This window comes from Ceratotherium simum, chromosome 2 (assembly GCF_057802395.1).
Source record: "Ceratotherium simum simum isolate JZ-2026a chromosome 2, ASM5780239v1, whole genome shotgun sequence".
Taxonomy (NCBI): Eukaryota; Metazoa; Chordata; class Mammalia; order Perissodactyla; family Rhinocerotidae; genus Ceratotherium; species Ceratotherium simum.
In genome coordinates, this window is record NC_141901.1 from 98,366,227 (window position 1) to 98,385,277 (window position 19,051).

The 19,051-nt window shown below is 47.3% G+C and overlaps 1 protein-coding gene across 9 annotated transcripts in view; it reads right to left on the bottom strand.

The window, feature by feature from the left end:
• PATJ (PATJ crumbs cell polarity complex component) overlaps positions 1-19,051 on the bottom strand; it is a 308,284-nt gene that overhangs the window by 8,270 nt on the left and 280,963 nt on the right. For all 9 annotated transcript variants that reach the window (XM_087417183.1, XM_087417200.1, XM_087417192.1 and 6 more), the window contains 3 exons: positions 16,210-16,332; positions 15,370-15,474; positions 2,042-2,148 (listed from right to left, as the gene is read on the bottom strand). In XM_087417183.1, coding sequence (XP_087273309.1) covers positions 2,042-2,148; positions 15,370-15,474; positions 16,210-16,332 — 335 coding nt within the window. The remainder of the gene's footprint in view (positions 1-2,041; positions 2,149-15,369; positions 15,475-16,209; positions 16,333-19,051) is intronic.

A 19,051-nucleotide genomic window follows, 5' to 3' on the forward strand; every position in this document is an offset into this window, starting at 1 on the left:
GAGCCTCCGATATGCACTCATGGTCATGGATTTAGAGAAATTTGCAAAACTGGGACATGAGCAACCTCTGAAGATGCGGTTCTGTCTGATTAGAATATTCCTCACCCCGCCTCCCGTCAATTTGGCCTGGCTCATTTCAGGCTTGGTTTTCAGCTGGTTCACAGTGACACCACTTGCCTGATGATGGACTCACTGGTTGTTTAGAGCAGGCACTCATGGCAATCGCTGAATGTCTATGCCATATAAATTCTTAACTGTTTAGAATGCCGCCCTTGCTTTTTCCAATTATTTGAAAACTCAGCGTAAGCACTGGTGCCCCCAGGTACACTCCCTAGTGAGGCATGCCCCTCTCCACGGCTCACAGGCCCTGTGCCTCCTCAGCTCTCATGAACCTGGCTCTCCTGTATGTATCGACTCTCAGACCGTGGACTGATGGGTCTGTTTCTAGTGCTCTGGCGTTCCCTGAGGACTGGGGCAACGCCTTCACCTACGTCTCTAAGTCTGAATCCTCAGAACCCTGCGGGTGCAGAGTGTCCAGGCTTCAGAAGGCACTCAGTAAATACCTGCTGACGTAATGAGGAATTGACCCTACAGCGGAGTGGTAATGGCGGCCAGAACGGGCTCTGCCTCTCACCACTTCCTGGCCATGTAAACACTCTCGGTGCTGCCCCGCTGGCTGGACCTGAACTTGATCGTGTTTCCTCTTTCAAACACAACCCCCGTTTCCCAGGATATTGAAATGGGGACCTAGATGTCCAAAGCCCTTGTTGTAGAGCCCCTGGGGGCCACAAACCATGAGACGGTCCCATTGCGCCTGTTCACGGTTAGAGACCTGCTCTCGGGGGAGGGAGGAATGCAGCTCCACCTCAACTGGAGACGTGACATGAAGCTGCCCCACTTATCTCACGTTTTCAGTTGGGTTTAATTTACTTTGATACAGAGGACTAGCGAAAAATGTATCTCCAAATGTTAACATTTGGATAATAAGTGATTTTTCAATTCTTTATGCTAGTGGTTCCCAACCTGCCAGGAGCTGTGGAATCACAGCAAAGGAACCAGGATTACAAGGGCATCTCTGTACCCCATGGGCACCTCATAGGACGCCAAACGTACCCTCTCTTCCTATAAGGGCCCTGAGTTTTTTAAGGGAAGGGCCATTGTGATTTGAAAATGTTATACTTTCATGTATTTGTCATATTTTAATAGCATGCATTCCTTACTTTTATAATTAGAAAAAAGTAAAATGAGCTTAGTTTAACATTCTGCCCTGAAGAAAAACAAACTCAAAGATGTCATTTAAGTTGATGAACTTGCAGGAAAAAGTTGGGACTGGCTGTGATCATCAGATCCTCCAATAAACCCTTCAGATCTGTCACCAAGCATTTACTGAGCACCTACTGGTGACCAGGCCCTGGTGGTACTGAGAGGAATAACTTCAGGCAGCACTTCTCGAAGGATGCATCCTCTGCCTGTCTGCAGCAAAACTTCCCTGGAGGATCCGCTGTAGACCACCCATCAGAATCTCTGAGAATGGGGCCAGGGGAATCAGCATTTTTAAATATGCTGTTTACATTATTCTCATGCACATTCTAGTTTGAGACACTCTGCTTGAATGAGCAACTTGAACTGCACTGACTGGTCTTAATGAAGAATGCCAGCAAGTTTAACAAGGTTTAACCTCAGAACAAGATTTTGGCTTATAAAACTGAGGAAACCTGGTTCCCTGCATAATAAAGTGGGGTGTCCCTGGGCTATAAATGTGGGATTTCTTAGGGGAGAAGTCACAGGCACCGTGTCAGAGTGACCAGATGCAGCGTGTGCAGGCCCTGTGGCAACAGTCTGTCCAGAACTCACACGAGGAACAAAGCCTCGTGAGAAATACGGAAACCCTGGTGCTTTCCTGGGGATCCTCTCGGCATCAGAAGAGGTAATGTGTGCTGTCCCACTCCTCTCCCTCAGAGAGCACACTCCAGGATCTGGAAGAGGGCTCCCTGAGCTTTGCCCACACACGTAACAGGCACCCTGCATCGAGGATACTCACTCTGTGTCTTCCGGATGCTGCTCAGCACTGGGTGAGCTGAGGTGGTAGCCTGTGGACATATTTTCAAGTTGAGTTGCTATGGCGCTTATATTGGTATCGGCTACAACCTGGGGAAGCACAAGACAACGCATCGTAAGTCAGGGGAGAATCCGAGAAACCACGCTGTCTCCAGTGGTCAGTTCAGCTCATCTTATTCGACCATCTGCAGCGTGTGACACACAGGCTACTCCTCTCTTCAACTGTTTCTTCGTTTGGCTTCTGGGACACCACACTAATAAAGCCGCAGCTCTCAGCCCTTGAGCTTATCTTCTCCATGTGAATATATCCCCTTGGTCACCTCATCTCACGAATTTAAACACCATCTGTGTAATGATAATTCCTGAATCTGTATCTCCAGCACCACCTCTTACTTAACTCCAGATCCATATGTCCAATCACCAACTTGACGCCTCTACTTGGATGTCCTGTAGGTATCTTGAACCTAACACGTCCCACACTGAGCCCTCCTCCAGCTTTCACTCTGTAGCCTTCCTGACTTCATTCTTTCCGTTTCAGCACACACCTTGGCGTCATCCTCGACTACTTCCACTCACAACCCAGTCAGTCCTTGTAGACTCTGTTGGTCTTTCTACAAAATCTCTTCTTGCCTGGACTTGCACATTAGCCTGCTCCCTGGTCTCCTTGCTTCAGCCCCTGCCCCCCGCAGTCTACAGCAGCTAGAACGGTCCTGCTGAAAGACGGCAGATTATTTCACTGCTCTGCCTAAAACTGCCCAAAGGAACCCCCACTCCTTGGATCACAAGCTGAGTCCTCACTGTGAGCTGCAGGGTCACCTGTAGGTGATCCGCCCCGTCGTGTCTCTGCCTCGTCTCCCGGCGTCCTCTTGTGTTCTCGCTGTTCCTAACACACCAAACACCCCTACCTCAGCGCTGTGCCTTCTGCCTGGAAAGCTCTGCTCGGCCAGCTACTCTACTCCCTCAGGTCTTCAGTCACCTTCCCCGGCCACTCTAACTAAAACTGCCACACCAACACGCCGGCCCAACAGCTCACCTCCCCTCCGCCTTCTGTTTCCTTCCTCCTGCCACTACTAAGAGACTGTACGCACGTCACCCTATTTGTCTCATTTACTGTCTATCACTTCCTCCTGGAATGTGAGGGCAGGCAGTCTGTCTGTCTGTTCACTACGGTACCCCCATCACGCATGCAGAACAGTGCCTGGCATACAGCAGGCATTCAGTAAACATTTGGTGAATGAAAGAATGAATGAATCTCTCTGACTCCCTCTGATTTGCCTTTTTGATGGTCCCAAACAAAAGTATAGTAGAATAATGACATTTAAACATTCACCTTATGTTGATTTTCTGCAAATAACATCTCAAAGCATTCAGAAGAAACATGGTATAGCTCTAACAGCCCAAACTATGACACGGTATGGAGATCTGGAGTTCGGGTTCTGCCACCGAAATGACACCGTGCCTGTTTTGGCTTCCTCCTCTGTTAAGGGCATCATAAAAGCCCGCCTCGCCTGCTCACGCTGGGTTGTCTTCCACCTCAACTAGTGATCAGAGCTCCTTTCTCAAGAGCTCCTGGGCCCCCCGCTCTGATCAAGGTGGTAACACTCAGTTACAGGGACAGAGTAGAGGGACTTGCTGCACAGCAGAGCAGAGAGCCTGATCTGACTGCACTTTCAGAACTAGCCAACAGAGGGGGCGGCTGCCTAGACTGCTGGGCTCAGTTGCATCTAACAAGGAAAGCAACAGGCCACCCTGCTGGGTCAGAACACATTTTGGGTGAAGCACCCTGTTCTGGGGGAAAACATCACTATGCACAAGTTATAGGATCTTCTGGAAATACCCTTGTATAAAGAATGACTGAACGAGTTGGGAGAATACTTAGATAAGAGACAAAGAGGAAGGACTGGTTCTCCCTGACTCCAGAGCCTTCCACTTACACAGCTCTCTGCCCTGCCTCATAGCAAGCCTACTGGAGCTGTCTCTGCATGCGACCTCTGTAAGCCTACCCACTGTTGATGCAGAGCGGCCTCATAAACCCACTCCAGCCCAGCTCCCATCCCCATCCCCCGCCTAGAGTTCCAGAACCACACGTTCCTGCTTTCCTCCTGCGGCTGGGGCCCACTTCCCACTTGCACATGGAGGGTCTAGGTGACAGCACATACATTCCCATAGCTTTAAATCCCAACAACATGCTGACATGTCCCAACCTAGTCTGTTATATCCAACTGCCAACTTAACATCTGCACTCTAAAGATTTTATTTATTTAATTTTTTCCCCCCAAAGCCCCAGTAGATAGTTGTATGTCATAGCTGCACATCCTTCTAGTTGCTGTATGTGGGACTCGGCCTCAGGATGGACGGAGAAGTGGTGCCTCGATGCGCACCCGGGATCCGAACCCGGGCCACCAGCATTGCAGCGCGTGCACTTAACCACCAAGCCACAGGGCCGGCCCGACATCTGCACTCTAGTATCTCAAAGGTTTATTAAAATCAACACACCAAACCCTTGATCAAATAACCAAGTCCCTTCAATTCATTTTTCCTCCTCTTAGTGGATGGCACCTCCAGCTGCCTAATTAGAAATCTACTAGGTGTAACATTGAAAATACTTGATTGCTGGCTGGTGACTGTCCAACTGGAAAGGATGCTAGGACGCTAACTGTACAGGTGCTTCCTCTCTGCATATCGACCCAATGCCTCCCTCCCTCCCTCACCTGCTGCATGGACTCCACCACCAAGTCCTCCAGATCCCACCTCCAAAACACCTCTCACATCTGTTCACTTCTCATCTCCATGGTGACTGTCCTGATTCGATCCATCCTCATCAGCTGCCCTTTACCTGCAATCCCCTCACCCTCTTCAGTGTCTCTTCTACACAACAGCCAGGTATCTTCATAAATATACAATGGACAATGGCACTCCTCTGCTTAAAACCTTTCAGTGGTCTCTCTTTGTTCTTGGAATGAAATTCAGACTCCCTAATTATACATACACAGGTCCTCCCCTAGGCCAGCTCTCTAACCCCATCTACTCCTCCCCTCCACCCCACGTCCCACAGCTCTCTCTGCCTGGAAGCTCCTCCCACACACCAGTCGGCCTGGTGTCACCTGAGAGTCACTTCCCTTACACGAGCCTTCTTTAACTGCCCATGTTGAAATTAACTTTTCCTGTTTTCCTCTCTGTAGCATTCTCAAAGTTTTTCTCACAAACTGTGACGATACCCATTTGTGTGACTGTTAACTGTCTCTCCCTCCCAGTCACAGGATTCATGAGGATAAGGACTCTCCTCAGTGTTAACGTGCCTGGCACAACACTTGCCTAATGAGTATTTGCGGAGCGAATGAATGAATCTAAAACCTTCCTAAGGAATAGGGATTACGGGACTCAACCTCCTGAATTTCCACAGAACAGAGTGAGACAGATAGAGGTTACAAGGAGATTGGTCATGGGTCCTTTCAAGGAAAAAAAAAATCTAATAACTCAGGTAGGTACAGAACGGCATGGCACAGCTCGTTAGGACGTGAGCACCCAGCAAAAGTGGCGTCCAGAGACTCAAAATCTGTCAGCTTGGGACGTGGGGAAGGGGTTCCTACATGTGGTGGGGATTTGGACACGCACTCTCAGCCGACCGTGGAATAGACCATCCACTATGGGGTTGGGGAAGAAAGTCAGTAAAATATTGCTTCATCTCAGGTACCTTCAAAAGCCAAGATCTGGGGCCGGCCTGGTGGCGCAGCAGTTAAGTGCACATGCTCTACTTTGGCGGCCCGGGGTTCGCAGGTTCGGATCCTGGGGGCACACTGACACACCACTTGTCAAGCCATGCTGTGGCAGCGCCCCATATAAAGTAGAGGAAGATGGGCACAGATGTTAGCCCAGGTCAATCTTCCTCAGCAAAAAAGGGGAGGATTGGCATCGGATGTTAGCTCAGGGCTGATCTTCCTCACAACAAACAAACAAACAAAAAAGCCAAGATCTGATGGCAACCTGCTCCTTCCTTCACTCCCTCATTTACTCAACGTGTAACAGTGTCACAACCACTGAACAGATGCTGAGCACTCTCCTGGGTCCCTACAGAGGAGCGACCATTATTATTCCCACACTGCAGATGGAGGAACCTGGAGCACGGAGGTTAAGTAACTTTCTCAGCGTCAGCTAAGGAGTGACGGCTGGATTCAAGTCCATGCCGGTCCACTCCAGAACCGTATGTGGTGTGTGGCAGATGGCGCGGTGTGAAGGTATAGACCTGGTGCTTGGTGAGCACAGAGCTTACGGTCCAGACGTGGAGCAGGGGAGGCAGAGGGGCAGAGAAAGTGAACAAGCAGCCGTGAATAGAGCAGGCGGTGTGTGCTTGGCAACCGGTGGGAAACCTGCCCCCTGCCCCTGCCCCCGTACAGTACTAGGAGGAGAGGACTCGGGCGGTGGGAGGTGCACACCCACGGATGTTCTAGGAGGAAAGCTTTTAACATTTAGAAAGAGAACATATTTTCAAGAGTCCATGAAATCAGCCATATAAGTTGTGAAACCAGTCAAACCTCAATTTGGATGAAAATTAAATTTTTTGAATCTAACTAGAAAAATATAAAAACACTTCTACAGCACTATCTTACAGAAAAACTCACATCTCTCCAAAATATGCCTCTTGCTCACCCCTAACCTTGAAATAAAAAGGGCCTCCCAACCATTGATAATATTAAATCCTAGAGACCCACCTAGGATCCTTGGAGTTGTCCAGGCCCAGGCCCATTTGTAGGAATGGAACCCAAGGGTCAGATGGGAACAGTGATGGATTTTACAGACAGTTTGGTCTTTTGCGGGAAGACAAGGAGAGCACAAATCTGCCACTCCAGGATGACTTTACAGCCCAAAGGCATTTGTATCAACCATCTTGGTCTCAGGGTTGACTAGTCTCCCAGGGATTGACAGGGGATAATCTGATCTTGGAAGGGTGTGTATGTTCAGCTGGATACAAGTTCAAGGAGATGTGATCTCCGAGTCTTGGCCCCACCTTGCATCTGAGGACTCTCCCCCATCAACACCAGGGACTGAAATGACATGGAAGGAGGGCTGGGAGAGGTCTATTTGTGTGTTTTGAAGAAGAGGGAAGGCAAAAAGGCTAATGAAATGTTCATTCATTTTTTTTAAAGTAAATGAATGCCTGGGCACAGACTTCTGTGGTGGGCTTTGAGGATACAGATGCGAGCAGAGGAAACCAAGGGAAAGACATGTGGTCCCTGCCCTCCAACCAACAGGCTTGCAGCCCACGTCATCCAGTGTAGGGGGCAGATGTGGACACACGTCCTGCAAAGTGGAGGGGTGGGGGACAGGGATTCCCGGGGAAGGCGGGAGGCTTTGAGGTCCTCAGATGATGGCTGTTGATGTCTGTGGAATGTGAACGAGTGGTTCAAGAGCTGGGGTGTCTGGGGTCCTTGGAGCTGGCTGGGACCAGCGCCAGCTCTTAAGGTCTACAGCCTGTGGTCTGGCTTTTGACATTACTCAGATCAGCAACTTCTCCTCTCATCCCTCATCCCCGGGGACCTGGAGATGTGGCTGATGTCCTCCTTGCTAATGCTCACCCTTCCAAACCACTAACTGGGTTCAAAACCCACAGGTCCTTCAGATTTATGTTCCTCCTTATTGTTGCACATAGTGCTGCTACAGAATCTTGAGAGTGGTGCTTCAAGGTAGATAACTAGAAATGGAACTGCTGGGTGATGGGTATGTATATATTAAATTTAACAGATCTTCCTCAGCTGCCAAGTGGTTGCACCAGTTTCAACTCGCACCAGGCATTTAATGAAAGTACTTTGTTTCCACACATCCTCCCCAAACCTGCTATGATCAAACATTTAATAAGTGCCTGCCTGAGGAGAGGGAGGCCACTGACCTGAAGGAAGAGGAGGAGGAAATCCCTGTTCCTCTCCCTGAGGAGGGGCAGGCATGTGAAGTGAAGGATGCGGAGGAAGCCTACCCGCGGAGCTAAGGAACAAGCAGAGCACTTTCAACCAGTGGAAGAGAAGAACCGGCATGCAGGTCTCTCCTCACTCTGTGCTCCCCTCTCCGAGAGGGTTTCCCCTTCAATATCCATTTCCTTCTCAAATTTTGTCTGCTCCTCAAACTGCCTAACCGTAGTAAGGTATTCATTGTGATACACTCTCTCAAGCCTTGGCTCTCTTGTGGCTGTTAATAATTTATGTTAAAAGCAAAAATATAATTCACATTCAGTCAGAATTATATGTTCTATATTAGAACAATGTATGTTTAATAAACTTTCTGAGTAATAAAGCACAGGTCTTTACTGCACGGACCCTAGAGTGACTACCTTTCCTTAAAAACAGGCTCGGGGGATTATGTTTTGGAGAGTTGAAAAGTCAAAATATTTTCCAGATAAGTAGGATATTACCATGCACAAAAGCTTGAGCTCCTCGCTTAGAACTTTCCAGAGCTGCTGACCCTGTAAAGGAGAAAGACTAGCCCTTAGATTTGTTAGGACCCAAATCTTGCGGTACAAAATACAAACTCAGCACTCACAGCCAGCCTGGGCCCTAGATCCCTGGTTCAGACACGCTGAAGACAGGCAGGAAGGCGGTCAAGTTAAGGGGACCCCTGAGAAAGCTGCATCTTAAGCCAGGGGCACCTCACAGAAGAACAATCAAGAAAGCTTGCCTTGTCCCAGGCCTGGCATTCGGTGTAACCTCATGAAGTAGGAAGCTCATCTGCTTAAAGTTTTTATTTAGAATCCAGCGACACTGATTCTAGGGTCATCAGAATATATCAGTTTTAATGTGCCTGTTTTTTTTTTTTTTTTTTTTGAGGAAGACCGGCCCTGAGCTGACATCTGTGCCCATCCTCCTCCACTTTATGTGGGAGGCCGCCACAGCATGGCCTGACAAGGGGTGCCTTGCTGCGTGCCCGGGATCCGAACCCGGGCCACCAGCAGCTGAGTGCACGCACTTAACCGCTATGCCACGGGGCCGGCCCCCTTAATGTGCCTGTTTTTAAAATATAATGCCTGCAGTGTCAACTGTTTTAAGTTGGGAGTCAATTAAGAAGGGGCAGAGTGACCACTGCCACATCGCCATCTAGGGGCACAGACCTCAAATGCCGCCTGGGATACCACGCCCCCTCCAGGATTGTAAAGGGACTTTTAGCAACCTCTCTCTTCAAGCCTGTTATTACAATGAAAGTAATAAAATACCGTGTATTTAATGCTTACCATTTGCAGCCCACTGTTTTTATTAAACACTACACCTCATTTAATCCTCACAGCAACCGTGGAAGGAGCTATGACCTTATCTAGGGGAAACTGAAGAGTTAAGTAAGAGGATTCAGAATGCACGGCTCTCTGGCAATAAGCCGCCCTGTCCTACAGAACTTCCACTAGATCTTCATTTCAACTTCCGAACCTTCAGCTCTTTAGGGACCTCACCACCCCCTTCCTGCACCACGTGGCTCTCTCTCCATCATGAACCCTGCAGAGCAGCTGGTCTTACTCCTTGGCTACATAGTAGAGTCACCCGGGAAGCTTTAAAATCTCCCATGGCCATGCCACATCCCAGACCGTTTGAATCTCCGGGCTGAGACCCAGGAACGGGTAAGGGAATCAGAGATTTTACTGTGCAGCTGGGTCGAGGACGACTCACAACCATCCCTTTAGTGATACTCACAGGTGCCTTCAGACACTTGCCCTGCATCCTCCACCACATGCCCTTACAATTCCCAGCTCAATCCTTCCTTCTCCTCCACCGGCGTTTTTCTGGACCAAACTGGTGGCTGTGCTGATTTGCTCTCTCTAAGGTCATGTCCTTCAACTTGATCAGCATGGCTCAGCAACCCTCTCAACGTGCCAACACTCACGAGGCATCTGCTCTGGGCCAGGCCCTGTGCTAGAAGCACTGACATCGTCTTAGCTTTGGATAAATTCATGTGGGGGTGGGGGGGAACTGACCAGGCACTCTCTGTTCCTGGTTGGAGAGTTTCCAAACAAAGGATTTCACAAGATTTACTCATCAACCTTTACTCTTCCCTAAATAATGCACTACTCCAGTGGTCGCAGGTCTCTCTGAACTAGCCGCTTCAGCAGCACCTGGGAGCTTGTCATAAACGCAGATTCTTGGATCCCCCTCCGTCCTACAGAGTCAGAGTCTCGGTGGGGGACACCCCGCAACCTCGTTTAACGAGCCCTCCAGGTGATTCGGGAGCATGCTCAAGTTTGAGAAGCACTTCTCCCAAATATCAAAATCTTTACTTTTTCTTAGAAAATGATCATCCTAGAAGGGAAGCCGCCAGACTCAAACTCCCCTGTAAAATTTCTTTTCTTCTTTTTCAGAGGTAACACCATCCCTACCTTTTCTTCTGTCCCCTTTGCTCCCAACTACTCCCTTGCTCTCTACTGCCTTGCCACCAACGCTGAAAGAAAGAAATCAGTTCAAGATTGCCAGCGATTTATCTGCCAGTTTAGTGACTTGTCCACAGCTCATTGATAAATGTGCTATTCTTGAAATTCTTTTCTCCTTTAGTGTCTAGGGCCTATATTCTTGACTCCTGGTTCTTTTCTATTTTATTTTATTTTTCTAGGCTATTTCTTTTTGTGTGCACATGATAAAAAATTAAATAGTACAGTACATGATAAAAAATTCAACACTCTTATTCCCTAGAGACACACTAAACTTTTCCCTTTTCAATTCTAGAGGTATAAGCTGAGCAATATGCTTATAAGCCTATTTTTTTTTTTTTGAGGAAGATTGGCCCTGTGCTAACATCTGTTGCCAATCTTCCTCTTTTTCTTTTTTCCCCCCAAGGCCCCCAGCACACAGTTGTGTATCACAGCTGTAGAGTTGTCGCTCTTCTATGTGGGACGCCGCCTCAGCGTGGCTTGAGGAGCGATGCGTAGGTCTGCACCGGCGAACTCCGGGCCACCGCCAAAGCGGAGCGCGCGCACTCAACCGCTACACCACCGGGCCCGCCCCCTTATAGGCCTATTTTGAAATTTACCATCTTCACGATGTCTATCGACTCGCTATTATTCCAACAGATGAAGTTGAGCTTGTCAAACTCTTCCACTTAACTGTTATATTATTGTTAAATTCTACCTGTTTCCTATGTTTCTTTACATACATTTAAACCGCTGTAGTTCTCACAATTTCCAACAACCTCTTTTCTTATTTCAACTTTAAAGATTTAATTCTCTTACATTTTCCTCTCCACTAACACACCCCAAACCCCCATGCTACTAATATTTCATGCATCCTGATGTTTGGTTGTATTGGTTTTATTATTATGACTTATAATGTTTATATAAATGTTATTCATATTGAGCCAAATACTTTACCATAATTGCATTTCCTTTTTTTTGTATAAGTTATATTCCCCAAGGTTAATAATGATCTCATTTTATTTAATTTTTATATACTTAGCACTAATTCAGCCCCAAACTTTCCAAATTGATCTCAAACTTCCAGTTCAGTTAAACATACGAGATCATCTTTCTGTTCCTCTTTTTCCTCTTGAATTCAGAAGCATCTCCCTGGAGCCCTCTTCTCCTCCTGCCCCAGTTTGGACAACAGTTCTCTGTGTCTGCTCCACAGCTGTCCTGGGCTCCCACGTTCTTCAGCATGGGATCCGCTGGCTTCCCTCTTTCTTACTTTGCTCTTTGTTGGAGTACATCCTAAAGTAATTTTCTCAGAAATACATTGCTGAAAAAAAGTCAGGTGCCATTTGAATCTCTTGTTCTTTTGTAAAGTCGTTTATACTTTTCTCTTTGAAAGTTTTAGACTGTATGTAGGTATTATTCATGTTTTATTTATCCTGATCACTGATTAATGGACCTTTAAACTAAATTTATTTCATTCCTTTGTTATTTTTCTGTTTTTGTTTTTGCAACTCCTATTTGCTGGATATTGGATCTCCTGAAGTAATCCCATGTCTTACTTCTTTTTCTCTATATTATCTTAAGAAGTATGACACGCCTCTCTCTTCTATGCAGCATCTGGGCCCTCTTCTATCAGTTTTTTGTGCCCTGGAGGATGCCCTCACAAGGCCTCCCAACCTACAGAGCCTTCATTCTCTCCCTGACTGCAGACTCTCTTTTCTGCCCTACACACTTGCAGCTGACCCCAGGTCTTTGTCCCCTGTCTGTGTCTCCACTGTTTTCATTTGTTATTCAACCAATATCATGAAGCGTGACGTGCCAGCAACGGGACGTCAACACCGGAAAGCCTTCGATGGCTCTCTTTACCTCCTGTTTCCACACGAAGGCTCCCTGAGCACGGGCGGCACACCTCCTCTGCCTGCTGGACTTCTCCACCTGGGCGTCTCGGATGACACCGTTCTCTTCTCTCCCAACACACTCCCCGATATTCCCTAGTTGAGTTAATGTTACCTCAATCCTCTGTTCTCCTATGCTCTAGAATGTTTGGAAAATCTCTTAATGGACCCAGAACAAGACCCACAAGTTCCTGTGGTGATAAAAAATAAAAAAGCCCTGATACACTCTTTTTGCCTTGATGTTCTCAAAGAAAGATGTAAAAACAACAACAAAATTTTCTAGCAGAGAGTCTGGGTTGCCTGATTTTGTCCAAAAAAGGTTTTACGATAATTCCATGGACAAAAGAGCTGAACCAGGCAAACTATCAAACTACAGAGGCATATATAATTGGGAACATTTAAATGACCCCAATAGCCAAATCAATCTCCACTGACCAATCTGTAACTGGGAATAAGAAATTTAACCTTATTACACCTAGCGATAGCAATTTAAACTGTGGAGAGAAGCTTCCAGAAGTTTTGTTTGTCTCTTCCACTCTCTTCTCCTTCTCCACCCTGCAGTCTGCTGACCCAGACCTTAATTTTCCCTGTGCAATCTGCAGTTGCTGACTGCCTCACATGATACACCGACAATAAGTCTTTTCCGCATCATCAGACACAATTATCTGACCTTCCCTACTACTCTGCCAATGGGCTGGCTCACCTGATAATAAAAATAATTACCTAATGACAAGTCGGCTGTGATCACTGGATAGCTGGTACTACCCCAGGCACATTGTTGCAATTAAAGCAAATACTCTACGCAACCGAAAGGCTTTTGATGCAGGATATAAGAGTTTCCTGGGATTTGTGTCTAAAGCCTTTGGCAGCGCACATGTTCCATACCCACAACTGTGTAGGTTACAACTGTCAAAATCCCAGAGGATTCCATTAAGCTTTTAAAAGCGTGTGTTAGGGCCGGCCCCGTGGCTTAGCGGTTAAGTGCACGCGCTCCGCTGCTGGCGGCCCGGGTTCAGATCCCGGGTGCGCACTGAAGCACTGCTTGTCCGGCCATGCTGAGGCTGCGTCCCACATACAGCAACTAGAAGGCTGTGCAGCTATGACATACAACTATCTACTAGGGCTTTGGGGGAAAAAAATAAATAAATAAAAATTAAAAAAAAGAAATAAAGTGCTTGTCATGCTGTAAAATAAATAAATAAATAAATAAATAAAAATAAAAGCGTGTGTTAGAAAATAACACCACCAACTAACATGATTAATGCAAAAGAACATTTTGAAAGGAAATATCATTTTTTTCTTAAAATACAGAAATAGGAAAAACAAGAAACTCCTTCAAAAGTATGTTAATAGTGGCAATTTGGCTGAATGAAGTGTTAATTCAGCATGGGAGAGCATGAGTTCATTTTCGTCTAAGGTATTTTTTTTTTTTTTGGTGCGGAAGTTGGTCTCTGGGCTAACATCTGTGCCAATCTTCCTCTATTTGTATGTGGGATGCTGCCACAGCATGGCTTGATGAGTGGTGTGTAGGTCCGTGCCTGGGATCCAAACCCGCAAACCCCAGGCTGCCGAAGCAGAGCACACGCATTTCACCCGCACGCCACCGGGCAGGCCCCAAGGTACTTTTCATGTCTAGTTCATGTTACACTTTTACATCGTGTCTTCTCATTTTTTGTGAAGAAGGCGGAGCTGAACAAATTATACCCACGTATGAGAACAGCAATAATGCCAGATTTTGCTCAGGGTAACACTTTTTTTCTTGACATAGTTATCATCTGAAATAACTTCCTCTTAAAATTTTGTACAACTGATGGTCGGCGGCTCTGAGACGGAGGGGCTGCATTTGCAGGGCCTCTAGGGGTCAGCGTAACTCGAGCAAGAGCACGCGCAGCACGCGAGAGAAAGGAGGGGCGGGCTCCGGAGACGCTGGAGGAGGGTGGAGGAGGGATGAGGGGGCCACGGACGTGTGCACTCGAAAGGAGGGGGAGGCCGGGGAGCCCACCCGCAGCCAGTCCACACGGGGTTTCGGTTTGTGTTCAACAGAAACTCGGGGACCCAAATCACTGAACAATGCGTCGCCTTTCACACAAACTGTCTTGAATCTACTGACAGAATTTTCACGACCCCTCCATTCACGCTGAAAGCCACTCACGTTTTCAATGCCTATCGGGCACTTTGTACCTATCCCTTGAGACGTCAGCCTCAGGCACCGCAAACTGCTTCTTCCAAATGTAACGGGTTTTCGATTCGAACTTAGTATTTTAAGGCTGGAACGATCTGAGGGGCTGGCTAGCCCTCTCTCTAACAAGGTACTAACTGGTGGGTTTTATTTTTTTACCTACAAGCCATTTTACTACCTCTGCAGAAGTAGGGTGGTTATAATCAGACATTTTTGGGGAAACAGTAAGGAAACGCACTGCCAGCAGGCTGCCCCTCCCTCGCTGCACGGTCTCAACCTCAGGGACACCTGAAGTGCTGAGATGTAAGGAGACTAATTACGGCACACCTCGTCTTACTCCTGCTACACCTCCCCGTGCCTCTGGACAATACTCCTGGGGACCACAGCCGATAAATAAGTGTCTGCCTTAGTTGACGACCGCTCCGCAGCGAGAATTTACCAGTGTTGGCAATCATTTATGCACAGGAAAAAGAGCGTTGTATTTTTCCCTTCCTTTAAAGGGGGTGGAAGAAACAGCACTTGGGCAGTTCAGTAGCAGTTTTGGGCATAAGAAAAGAAATCATTTCCTATTCCTTGGAAATTTTGATTTACAAAAGAAGGCTGGAAGCTAAAAGCCTTGTTGATTTATCATGTGAAGCAAAGAATAATTTTTCTCCCCTTGTTATGCTTTCATATAATCATGCTCACTGCCTGTATGGGTGGCATTAAAGAATTTCTGAATAAAAATAATAATTTCTTGCTTTCAACCTTCATAATTCACATCAGCGAGCGCCCTGAAGGGCGGTGATGGCTACTGCCAGCGACGCTCAATCTGCTTTGCACAACCCTTATCTGCCTCACGCAGCTGTGCGTCCCATTGACCACGGTACCTGCAGGATAACGTGCCCGTAGGCGTTCTTCAGCAGACCAACCACATCCGCGTGCGACAGCCCATCCAAAGGCTGCCCATTAATGCTGACAATCCGATCTCCAACCTGGAAGTACAAAAGTGGTGGAAAATCGCTATTATTAAGAAAAATTAAATTTGAGAAGAATGCTTAAAATTCTTTGTAAGTCACATTTACCATTTGTGGCCATTGTGACGGTTCTGCGTCTCTACTGTGCATGCATGTTCCAGAAGCATGAGGAATTTTTATGGCTTTCCCCAAATAGAGACCAATCAGAGAAACAAGAAGGGGGTCGGATTTGATTATTAAAAGGCACAGCAGGCCACTGTTGTATTTTGGTAATGGTGGTGTTTCATACCTCCAGCACCAGTCATATTGGGGTTTACAAATTAACTGTTCAATAAAGCTCTGATGAGCAAGCCAATATTTTCTGCTTTAATTCTCTAGCTGAGTTAAGATTAAGGGGCAATGGGGAAAAAATCTTAAGATCGTTGATTCTTTTGGTTGAAGGAAGAGTCTAAGGTCAAATCTCTGAGGTGAAAATCAATTTCGGGTAGAATGAATGAGGGGCTAAAAACGCTATGGGAGGCTTTGCAATTGAGCAGCAACTTCTGCTTCCATCGAGAAGCTCGGATACAAACAATAATTTTACATGCCCAGGGACGTAATGCATTTCAGGTGTAAGGTTTCTCCAGTGAAGTTTGCCCTCTGCGGGGCCTCTGATGGCCACTGGAATTCCAACCTTAAACAAGGTGCCCACGGCGGCACCTCTCTCCCACCCCGCCACGTGCTGTCAGCGCCTCGCCGTCCCCTCCTGCTCACCTTCAGCTTCTGTGTACGCGCAGCCACACCGCTGGCCTGAATCATGGCAATGAATATTGGGATGTCTCCCAAGGGACTGCCTTTTCCTCCAGCAATGCTGATTCCCAGGGCATCACTGAGCTCCTGTAAAAGAAGGGAACACAATGCTTACACATCTAACAAAGAGCCACAACCAGTTGTCCCCAGACAGCCATGGAACAGAACCCGCTCGTGACGCAGGAGGCTGTGGTGACGGGGGGCCGAGTGCAGCACCTCCACAGTCCGAGACCCTTGACCAGCCGGGGGTCTCGGGGAAGTTCCATCTCTACACATAAAGCGGGAAGAACACCACGAGCTCAGTGCTGGTCTGGGGATTAAATGAGGTGATATAGGGCAGTCCCGGCCGACAGAAAAGCCCAATAAAAGGCAACAGCAGGAGTGAAGACCCCCAAACCCTACGTTCCCGCTCTGATTGGTGGCCGATTATGAGGCAGACTTGGTAGGTCTGTTCTCACATGGTGTTTACGATTAAACTACCACACACAGCACGCTCCTGTGGGTGTGAACACACACACTTGGCTCTGAGAGAGCCGCACGCCTGCGTGAACACAGAGGATCTCGGAGGACACCCTGAGCGACAACAGAGTCTGGAGAGAGAAGGAAATGTGACCGATTATTAGGTGAGGAACGTGGTTCACTCAGCCCCTGGTGGGGGGACTCTGGCTCTAGTCCAGCTTTCCCCACATTTATGGCCCCAGGTTAATATTCTGAAAATCACAAGAGCAAATGACAAGTTCCACTCCAGCGTGGCAGCACACGCATGCTACAGCGCCGCCCTCCTGCTGATCCACACGGAGAACTCCCGTCAAGATGCAAAAACCACCACCCGAGGCTTCTGAAAAGTCAAGAAACTCAAGTTGTGAAGAAAAGCCAGAACTTGGAGAAACGACAGCAGGGGTGAACGTCCCAGCTTTGTCCTGAGGGCGAGACCCGGTCGAGGAGCTGTGAGGGTGGCACATGCTGCTCCAACTTGGGTAGAAACTCCCATCCTTCAGGCCAGGGACCAGGAGGAGGAGCCCCTGGTGGCTGAGGATGAAGGAAGAAAACCAGAGCAGAGAGAGCCGGAGAAGGGCTCCTCTAACTCGCAAGTGAGCCCACAGAATTCGCAGGCTCAGTTCTAAGCTGCACCCGTGCAGGACAGACCCAAACCAGAGAACCAAACTGGGATCTGAACCACTGCTCACAAAGGTGAGACGGACTGTGGGGTCTGGACCTGACTGGGTTGACAGCCTGCTAGAACACCAACATTCTCCAGGGTCTACACAGCACAACACTCACTAGGTCCAGGATAAAATCCTAAATCACTCGACATGTGAAGAACCAGGGAAATGTGACTGATTTTCTTCCTAAGTTCTTTTAAATACGTAGGACAGTCGAAAGCACACATTGTACCACTGTTTGGTGGCTTCTCAATTTATGCAGACGTAAATGCCACAGCTGTGGCGGGAACGCCAGTGGCGTGGCTGTGGGGAAGGGACCTGTATGGTTGCGGGGCTTCTACAGTTGAAATCGATCATTTAAAAACACACACAGCTTAGCGTGCTTCAGTTTTACCTCAATAAAGTTGGAAAAAGGAAAAAGAGCAAAATGACAACAAAAACCCCCTGTGAAAGAACTTTAAAACCTTGTGTCACATAAGTGTGACAAATTATTCCCTATTATTAATATGATTACAGTGCTGCCATGTCATGCCTATAAGACAGAATGGTGCAAGGCTGACCTCTCCAGGCTCAGGGAGCTTGCATCGTGTTCTCCCAAGTATTTGTGTCCAGCGTATATTCTCTGAATGCATCAACAGTAAAGCCCTGTGTGCAAAATGGCAAGACGTGTTTCATTACAAAGTTCCTGCTGGGACCACGTGTGGAAGAATAGGGTGGGTAGCAGCAGGCCTTTTTACAAAAGCCTGTAAAAACAAGTGGCTGAAATGACTACGGAAACACAAAATGATATTATTTTATAAATCTTGGAATGAGGAGAAATTTATGGAATAATTTGGCTTTGTCAAAATCCATCATGTTTCCTTCATTTATCCATAACTATGCACATGGTGGTACATTTCACTTCCCCATCACAGGGGCATCAGAGTTGCCACTCTGGTGGGAAGATATGGGGAACAGATAAGGCAGATGTAGTCAGAGCTGCAGCCAGTAATAATGATGCCACCCCCGGGCATTCATGACGCACTTGGTACACTACATGCATTACCTCATTTAATCCACAGGATTTGCCTTGTGAGGTAAACAGTGTTGTCACGCCCATTCTACAGATGAGAAAGTTGAGGTTGAGTCACTTGTCAAAGGTCATAGGGCTATAAATGGTGGAGCACCTTTAGACATGACCGACTCCAGAGCACTGAGCAATGCTGGACATCCCTCTACTGCAGTCGAACTATGAGACAACAAGCTCAGATCTTTTTTTCACTACTTCTTGAATCCCAAATTTAACGGTCCAAGTGATCACAAGAGAAGTCTACTTTCCAATATTTTGGATATCAGACAGGAGTCTGAAAATCAGGGGTTGACAAACTTATGAACTGAACTGCATCTTACACAATCTCCTCAGGAGGGCAATTTCACAGCACATATAAGAGGCCTTAAACAACAAGTGTGGCTTTTGATTCAACAACTTCATTTCCAGGAATTAATCCTAAGGAAATCACCCATGATATGGGCAGAAAAGAAAATACAAAGATATTTTACTAGAAAATATAGCAGAAGTTGAGAAAGAGGCTAATCCTTTGGTAAGAGGAAGCTGGTTAACAAAGTTGCAGCACATTCACAGGAACGAATACTATGCAACCAAC